Here is a 9,635-nt window from a genome sequence, read left to right as displayed (position 1 = left end):
CCAGGTGAAAGTTAAAAGAATGTTACATTATACACACTAGCATACTACTTACAATGAAGCAATGTATTGGACATGCAAAATAAGTGGTGTGCTGGTATGGTTGTTGGAACATATCCAAATGGTTCTAATCTGGTAGTGAGCCCGCCACTCTACTTTACATGTCATTTGGGGACAAGGAATGGGGTGAGGCAAACCTCAAAACATAATTAGTTCCAACTGCAATTTTATTGGGCTCTTATAAGAACAGATGAGACACTTCTTACAGATTTAGTACCAGGATGCATCCAAAATGCTCCTTATATAGTGCATTGCTTTTGACCGGGGCACATGGGGTACTCTAGTGTACTATATAGGAAATAGGGTGCCATTTGGGATGTACCTCCACCCTCCAGACTTTACTAATGCTGAGAGCAGAGACCAAAAAAAGAGCTCCACCTCCGGGCTAGTCTGTGCATGAGTCTTGTTATTATTATGACTACAATTAATCAGAGGGAAACTTTTAGCCGTACAAAAATACGAGAAATAAATTTGACAAAAAAAATGTTCTAGAAAACCCTACAAAAACAGCTCTGATTTCTATATTTTTTCTTGTTCGATTCTAGTGGATACATGTAAGTTCTAATTCTGTTGTTGGAGTTGGCGAGGGGGTCACAGGTCGAGGGTCACGACGGGTTGACCTCTGACCCTGTCCTCTGCGTTTTCTCTTATGGTGTTTTTCTCCAGTGCCTGTATTGTTCTATGATTCTAGTTGGCATATATTACATTTGGGGTGGATACAGTATGTACGGGTGGGAAGGGGATTTAGGATAAGCTTGTGTAAAAAGTCAAAGGAAAAGTCAGCATTTTATATTTTACCCATTTAACGATATTCAGGTTTAAATCTAGTTTTAGCTGGACTTCTGTGGTATGAGTGTACACTTGACTCGACTACTTTCTCATTTTCATTCAATCAGTACATTTTTAAGTAGACCTGTTTCTGCCGCGCCACTTTAGCATTTGTGTGTCAGAACGTTTGTGAGGATGAGTATGTATGTATGTATGATTTTAGTATGTGGCGCAGGGACGCATGTGCCCCATTATAGAAAAGCATTTGAAATGGGGATGAAGATTAATATACAAAATGCTACAAGAGAACGAGTTTCTTTGCTAAAGCCAGTCTTCATTTTGATGGAGTCCACCATATATGAATAGCCTATATATAATTTTGTTTTGTTAGACAGGTTATGAAAAGGTCAAATACTTTTTCATTCCTTCAATGCCTTTTATTAATTCCTTATTTTTATCCCCATGGTAACTGATGGACATGATGTGCCATAAATATGGATTCTTCTTCAGAATGTGCTCAGCAGAGTTTGCTTTATTCAGGTATTTTATTTTGTGTTACATTTTTGGTCTTTTGTTTTTTGGGGGGTTTTGTGTAACATTTTCCTCGATTATTGTTTGGTATGTGAGTGGTCTGTCGAGGTCAATGATTAAATCTGTTATGATCATGGAGTAAACTCATCTCTTTTATAGAAAATAAAAAATAAACAAAATGTTGGTATTTTTTTCCATTGCATTGAATTATGGTAATAAGGGCTCTGGACTGGTTTCCTTAGTGAAGTCCTTCATTTGGTTCTGTGATGTCGGGGATGGACTATTTATGGACTAGAGGACAATGTAGTACAGTACTGGTGCAATCTATATGTAAAACTAGCCCATACTTTCTTAGGGATATTAACTTTTGAGGGAGAGAGAGAGTGACGCTTCCTCATTTGTAGCATATACAGTGCCTTCAGAAAGTATTCATACCAGGACAAAAATGTAATTGCTTTGCCTCTTTTTTGCAGTATTACTATAGTTCCTTGTTGCAAACAGGATGCATGTTTTGGAATATTTTTATTCTGTACAGTCTTCCTCACTCTGTCATTTAGGTTAGTATTGTAACTACAATGTTGATCCATCCTCAGTTTTCTATCACAGCCCTTAAAAGTCACCATTGGCCTCATGGTGAAATTTCAGAGTGGTTTCCTTCCTCTTCGGCAACTGAGTTAGGAAGGACGCCTGTATCTTTGTAGTGATACCCGTGTGAAGTGTATTAACTTCACCATGCTCAAAGGGATATTCAATGTCTGCTTTTCCCCCCACCCATCTACCAATAGGGGCGGCAGGTAGCCTAGTGGTTAGTGCGTTGGACTAGTAACCGAAAGGTTGCAAGATCGAATCCCCGAGCTGACAAGGTAAAAATCTGTCGTCCTGCCCACTGTTCCTAGGCCGTCATTGAAAATAAGAATTTGTACTTAACTGACTTGCCTAGTTAAATAATGGTAAAATTTGAGAGGCTTTGGAAAACCCCCCTGGTCTTTGGTTGAATCTGTTTCAAATTCACTGCTCAACTGCTCAATTGTGTGTGGGGTACAGAGGTAGTCATAAAAAAATTATGTTAAACACTATTGCACACAGTGAGTCCATGCAACTTATGTCACTGGTCAGGCACATTTTTACTCCTGAACTTATTTAGGCTTTAGGCTTTAATTCATTTCTAAAAACACATTTCCATTCTGACATTATAGGTATTGTGTGTAGGCCAGTGACTCGAAAAAGTCGAGGGGTGTGAATAATTTCTGGAGTTACTGAAATCGATTTTATTGAATATATTACACAAAGTTGAGATTGACTTTGAAGTCCAAAGTGTAGGAATACAGCTGAAATCAATCAGTGACACAGACATATATGGTGGCGTTACAGGAAGATCGTAACGCTGTGAACCAAGAGGTTGTGAGTTTTACTCCCAGGTGAGGACATGTTGAATAATAAATAATGTGTAAATAAACATACACAATGTAATCATGTATGTCAAATAGCCTATGTACGTGGAAAACACTGGCTATTTCGTGACGTTCTGGGGACAACCTAATGACTGCAGGGCATCGTGAACATTTTAATCCATGTGAAACTTCATGTGAAATATCACATGTGAAGTGTCCCAAAAACATGGGGACATTGCACATCTGAAATMGTGTGATTTTTACACCTGTGAAATTCTTTTTCCCTAAGGGTATTGAAATGAGACGGGAAAGGTACGCTCTTTACAATAAGCCAAATTGAAGAAGCGGACGCGCCACTGGGGATTTCCCAACAGACACACAGCAGACGCACTCACAGCCTGTTAAAACTTGCGGTCCAAAACTAGAATAAGGAGGCGAGCAATGAGCAATTCCGTGATCGTGGACCTTCTCCTGGTTCCGACCAGATTGTGTCTGTGGTTTCAGTCTGTGCTGTACTGGTTTCTTGTATATGGCACGGCTGGACTCACAGCCGGACTGGTTCTTACCCGGATCGCATGGCGTGCAATGAAAGACCCCTACGGGACCTTCCAATGGACAGTCCGCAAGAAGCAGCCCGCCTGTCTGCGTGATCCCACACTGGGCACACACGGCTACTTGTGGGGCAGGGTAAGAATAGATAGGAGTGAGAGAGAAAAACACCGCTATTGTCAGCATAACATTTGCTACTTTTATATTTTATTGCAGTCAGCAATTGGTGAGTACTTAATGATTACCCTAAAACATATGGAAATCAAACATGTTTGGGTGGGATAGCGGGGTAAATAAAATATCAATGGGTCTTTTCAAGTGAAATGCAACATTGGGCTGTTTATCTGTCTTGACAATTGCTCAGTTGACTAATGTGTGCAAGAGTTGAGGGGTTGTATCTAATTTTAGTTTTATCACCCACTCCACCTCCCTGTCTGCACCCTGAATGGAACTCAACACACGACGTTTGACCATGACCCATTGCACAACTCTTGACCAGAGCTCTATGAGCCCTGGTGAAAAGTAGTACACTATCTAGGGAAAAGAGTGCCATTTGGGATACACACCCGTTTCAACATTATCTATCTCCACTCTACTCTAATATTAGAAGCTGGAGGACAGACAACTATGTAAAAAGAACAGCGTAGTTCTGCCAAACACTTTCAAATTCCCAGAGTGATGGAAAGCACAGCAGCTGTTAACCCTCTCACTATCTCTCGCCCTCTCTCTCTGCCGTCTTCCTCTCTTTCCATCTCCTCCTCACCTATACCTATCTCCCCCCATCTCCCTCTTCTCCCTTTTTATCACAGAGCTCTGGTTTGAGGTTCCATTATGTAACCAAGGGAGACAGCAGGAAGCCTTTAATGCTCTTCCTTCATGGATTCCCAGAGAATTGGTAACATACACACACACCCACTATTTTTTTATTACCGCATTATAAAGCATTATCACATCTCCTGTCATATTGTACATGCCAGTGACAAGTTTTACAACGCATTATAACTATATCATAATACAATTATACCTGCCAGCTTTAAGCAAAGTAATAATCCTCTCTCCCGCCATCTCTATCTCAGGTACTCGTGGCGCTACCAGCTGTGTGTGTTTAGTGGACAGTACCACACGGTGGCAATGGACCTGCGTGGCTGTGGCGACTCTGACGCACCCTCCCAGCTAGAGGACTACTCTCTGGAGAAACTCTGTTACGATATCAGGGACGCCATTGATGAATTAGGTACACTACACGTGTTAGCCTCGGTATACCATATGGGCTATTTAACTGCTGGTCTATCCTTCTAATCAGGGAACTGGGACAGGGACACCAGATGTGTGTGGTCTCTCCGCACAAGGAATGAACTATCAGCTAAAAAAAGAAAACCAGCAGTATTTGAGGGCTGAAGGMCATTAGTTGAATCTCCCTGATATACAGCAGGCTATGTATGCAGACTTCACTGTCTACGACAGAGGGAGAAAGTAGTAGTAAATATCTTACATTACTAGAAGAAATGGTGCTACAGAACTAAAAGGAGTTCAATGGGCCTCAAAGGTTTAACAGTTTATTGTTTCTTCTGGGATTTCAGGCCACACCAGTTGTGTGTTGGTGGGCCATGACTGGGGCGGTATGCTGGCCTGGCACTTCACGCTGGAGAGGCCTGATATGGTGCAGCGACTGGTCATCATGAATGCACCGCACCCTGCCTCCTGGCTAGGTAATGATGAGTGTGTACCTGCATTTCTGTGTTCTATTACTTTCCCTTATGGTTACTGAACCATACCATATCTATGGACTTACTTGAAAATATGTTCAGTTCGATGCTCGATCAGTATAGTTTGGTTTTCCAGAGAATAGAAGTATATTGGAAATGTCCTAGCTGGCTATGTATAATGTGATCTCTCTTTTTTCCACCTAGATGCAGTGTTGAGGAGACCCTCTGAGCTCCTGCGCTGTGGTCATGCCTGCTTCTTCCAGCTCCCTGCACTCCCAGAGTTCACTCTATCACTGGAGGACTTCAAGGTAGTGTCTAAGAAACTCACACCAGCATAGAGGCACTTTCTCTTCTATGACTCGTATAGTTACATTCATGCACACTATCGTGCTTTCATGGTGCAATGGAATAGTCCCAAAAGTACAAACCCCGCAAATCTGCCCCTCCAGGCATGTACGTTCAAAGTATTTGAAAGAAAACGAGTACTATTTGAACCCAGGTCCTGTCCTCCCATAGAATTGCATGTAAAACTAATTTATACGGTCTGTTTAAGTCCTCCACCCTGTTTTTTTTCATGATTACAGGTCATAGTATCATGGTTCACCTCCTCTCCTGTGTGTTTGTGTCCAGTTGGTGCGTAGTCTGCTGTGTGGGGGTCGTGGTGGCATCAGGAACCGTGCCCGCAGGCTGACTGAAGCTCAGCTCGAGGGGTATCTCTACCGCCTGTCCCAACCTGGCGGGTTGACCGCACCCCTCAACTACTATCGCTCACTACTCAGGTCAGAAAGATAGCTAACCGCCTCAATATCCTTTATGATAACATGTGGACTGTCAAATAACAATACGTTTAATTTGATTTGCAGTTTTGTGTGTAGAAGTCAATTTTTCCCACCAACATACAGTATCTGACACTGAATCACCACCTTGGTGATTTTGTTCCTGCAATCACCACAAAAAATACAAATATACAAAAGATGGACATGGAAATATAGAAAGAAAACAGCATACCAGTACTTTGTTTGTTTGGACCAGGAAAAAATACACAAGACCAATATGTTTTATAGAACTTTTTATTGTACATTTAATATGATTCCAGTAACGCCCTTTACAAGCACCAGGAAGTGGAGGTGCCGTGCCTGCTGATCTGGGGCGAGGCTGACAGCATCCTGGTAGAGGGGATGTCTGGGGGCACCAGGCCCTACGCCCGAGGATCCGTCACCTTGCACACCATCCCTGGGTGCAGCCACTGGGTACAGCAGGACCAGCCGGAGACGGTCAACCAGCTGCTGTGGGAGTTCCTTCTGGATAGGGAGAAGGACGTGGAGCGCTGCTCTGCGCGGAGAGGTGCAGGCTGGGCCATCAAGTGGACCAGAGAGTAAATGGATGGCGGTCCTGAACTGCTGGGAATCAGGGTCGGGGCCAATTCAGAAAGTAAACCAAATTTCACATTTTCCTCATTGCAAAGCATTGAAGAGAATTGGAATTTTTGCGTATTCCTGAAATGACTGGAATTGAAATATAATTGACCTCAACCCTGCTGGGAATCACCACTATAACCGTTTCACACTACTGAGCCGAGCAAAGCTGGCCTGGTTACACAATCACCATTGTTGCTGGAACCGTGCTAGAAAAGACAATATCTAAGCCAGCACAGTATGGTTTGGGTCAGCAGGATTGTGTGGAAAAGGTTATTGCGGTTTTGTTGTCTTTTTTTTGTCCACAATTGTAATGCGTTGTATTTTAGGCCTCTCTACTATTCTCACTGACTTCAGCCAGTTCATATTGATACAGTGGCCCTGTCTCAACCTATTGCCATCATAACTGTATCATGTTACCAAAGCAAACCCAGTCACCGCCTGGACATTAAGACCACTGGCTCCAGACACAATGTCCCGTACTGTATCAATTGTCTACATTTCCAAACCCATGGAAATAAATGAGATTCAATCATATTGATCGGTTTCCAATTCTGTTGATTACTTTTGTCTGCCATGTATTTTACCTGGTTTGATCCAGTCCATAGTGTTGTGGATGATTGGTGTAAAAGCATCTTTGATGGATTGTGTGCATCTTTGCGGCCAGTAATCCACCTATGCGTGACCTATCTTACCCACCTCTCCCTATACTCTACCTGTAACATACCTAGGTTTAAAACATTCACACTTAAATCAGCCATCTTCTTCCTCTGATTGGTAAACATTGGACATATAGAGGAAAACACACACCTGTAGGCAACCAACAATGGCCAACTGTGGGGAGTGTTGCATTTCAAAGGCTAGTTGTGATGATGATGATAAGTCATCTGTTATTGGGTCACTAAACTGGATGGGAGGTCACATGGGGGTATCCAGGAACGGACTGGGACCAGAAATTGGCCCAGGCATTTACACACCGGCACATCCTCGTGGCCCCCATTATTAACCAACTAAAGAGAATTTTGGACAAAACAACAACAATTTAGACAGGCCCGCTGGCTAAAGACGGACCAGCCCATTTGCCCGATACCCCGAGAAATGGACTGGCTATCTGTCTGTTCTTACACAACGTGGAACCCCAAACCACATATAGAATATTAAAATCAAGTGCAATCCAAACCTTGATGTTCCATCCATTCTCAAGTTGATCATTTTAAACCGTAGGATCCGAGACATAATTCAACACTTTAATGAAGAATGTAGTGGGTACGAGGATTAAAACAGGTTAAAAAATATGATGCATTTGTAACAAATTAATGATTAAACAGATGAATGTATCAATATATACATTTTATAAAACACATTCAGAATGTTATATCATTTAGAAATAGTAAATATGGCATAATTATAATTTACTGTCAATCACAAAGAAATAGCGTTCATTGAATTGGACGTCCCCACCTGCGATTCATCCAACAGGGAAGAGGAGGGTGTGGCTCGTGCCTATATACAACAACCATTAAACTAAGTAGACACGGGTGAAAACCACTGAGGTATAATACAAAGATTATGGATATACTAACAAGATGCATGTTTCTCCGCCCTAAACAATGGAAGTCGTTGACCGGAAAGCGGGACGGCGGCCTATCTAGCTCCCTCTTATCCTTTATTTGGATTGGTGGATAGATCTCATTATTGTAATCATTTTTTGAATATTCGATGACGGTTGTTGACGTGACTGCATGTATTCAATGGAGAGCGATACTTTGCTAACTAGCCTCATAACATGCATAGCCATATCGAGACAACTCCGATATAAAGTGTTTTTTCTCAAAGTTCCGGGATATCACGTGTCCTACTTATATCAGTACACGAGTAACAGCTTAAGCATTACGGTACACGAGTAACAGCTTAAGCATTACGAAACTTCTATTCGATCAAATAAACCTCACGTAGAAAATAAACTATTCATTTTTTGTTGACTAAATTCGTTACTCATTGACCTCCATACAAAAACTCCTTGCTTGGTGGGCAACAAAAACAAAAACGCCACCTGCTGGAGAGTGGTATTTCACCCGCTTTGGCATTGGAAACAAATGTCCCATGTCAATACAGCCCTTAAATTGAAAGTGAATAGAATTTTCCACCGAGTTCGGCCTCTTTCTCTCTTGGTATAATAAGAACTGGAGACTGCGTTCAAGATGTCCGACCGTTGTTTTCACGGACTGCGGTCCAAACACTTAAAAGACATACCCTATCCCGTCAGCCCTCAAATTAAGTGGACACTTCTGATGACGTCTGACGAATACACACTTGCAGGGCGAGGGAGGAAGGAATGTTTTCTGAAAGATGCTCGTCAGATTCCCATATCGATCAATGTGACACAATCCTTTTCCAAAGCATCTGGTCTATATCTTAACATTAATAAATGTGAACTCATGGCTGTCAAAGATTGTGTGACACTTTCATATTATGGTATTCCAGTGAAATAAGAACTTAAATATTTAGGCATCGTCACTCAATGCCTAGGTTTACCTCCACTGTACCCGCACCCTACCATACCTGTCTGTATGTTATGCCCTGAATCTATTCTACCACGTCCAGAAATCTGCTCCTTTTATTCTGTCCCCAACGCACTAGACGGCCAGTTTTGATAGCCTTTAGCCGTACCCTCATCCTACTCCTCCTCTGTTCCTCGGGTGATGTAGAGGTTAACCCAGGCGCTCTCATTTGTTGACTTCTGTAACCGTAAAAGCCTTGGTTTCATGCATGTTAACATCAGAAGCCTCCTCCCTAAATTTGTTTTATTCACTGCACCCTGATGTCCTAGCCGTGTCTGAATCCTGGCTTAGGAAGGCCACCAAAAATTCWGAGATTTCCATCGCCAACTACAACATTTTCCGTCAAGATAGAACTGCCAAAGGGGGAGGAGTTAGCCTGCAAAGYTCTGTCATACTTTCCAGGTCTATGCCCAAACAGTTCGAGTTTCTAATTTGAAAAATTAATCTCTCCAGAAATAAGTCTATCACTGTTGCCACCTGTTATAAACCCCCCTCAGCTCCCAGCTGTGCCCTGGACACCATATGTGAATTGATTGCCCCCCATCTATCTTCAGAGTTCGTTCTGCTAGGTGACCTAAACTGGGATATGCTTAACACACCAGCCGTCCTACAATCTAAGCTAGACACCCTCCATCTCACACAAATGATCAAGGAACC

The 9,635-nt window shown here is 42.3% G+C and overlaps 1 protein-coding gene across 2 annotated transcripts; it reads left to right on the top strand.

Moving 5' to 3' along the window:
* The first annotated feature begins 2,688 nt into the window (after nt 1–2,688).
* On the top strand, nt 2,689–6,958 carry LOC111980638 (epoxide hydrolase 4). 2 transcript variants are annotated; one of them, XM_024011479.2, is made up of 8 exons: nt 2,689–2,774; nt 3,037–3,434; nt 4,106–4,191; nt 4,373–4,530; nt 4,877–5,005; nt 5,207–5,310; nt 5,633–5,781; nt 6,099–6,958. In XM_024011479.2, exons 2-8 carry the CDS (start codon nt 3,189–3,191, stop codon nt 6,379–6,381), a joined length of 1,155 nt encoding a protein of 384 aa, XP_023867247.1. In that variant the 5' UTR covers nt 2,689–2,774; nt 3,037–3,188; the 3' UTR covers nt 6,382–6,958. The 2 variants fall into 2 exon arrangements, with proteins under 2 accessions (XP_023867247.1, XP_070305307.1); XM_070449206.1 differs by lacking the exon at nt 2,689–2,774 and having other exon boundaries at nt 3,006–3,434.
* The last annotated feature ends 2,677 nt before the right edge of the window (nt 6,959–9,635 follow it).

Source organism: Salvelinus sp. IW2-2015, linkage group LG20, assembly GCF_002910315.2.
Source record: "Salvelinus sp. IW2-2015 linkage group LG20, ASM291031v2, whole genome shotgun sequence".
Lineage (NCBI taxonomy): Eukaryota > Metazoa > Chordata > Actinopteri > Salmoniformes > Salmonidae > Salvelinus > Salvelinus sp. IW2-2015.
This window is presented reverse-complemented; position numbering and strand designations above follow the sequence as displayed.

What these genes read in the sequence shown, in the direction of transcription:
- LOC111980638 (XM_024011479.2), top strand. Translation starts at nt 3,189, where the DNA reads ATGAGCAATTCCGTGATCGTGGACCTTCTCCTGGTTCCGACCAGATTG. An exon ending in ACGGCTACTTGTGGGGCAGG is followed by an intron (nt 3,435 to 4,105) that starts GTAAGAATAGAT and finishes TTTTTATCACAG; the next exon opens with AGCTCTGGTTTGAGGTTCCA. An exon ending in CATGGATTCCCAGAGAATTG is followed by an intron (nt 4,192 to 4,372) that starts GTAACATACACA and finishes TCTCTATCTCAG; the next exon opens with GTACTCGTGGCGCTACCAGC.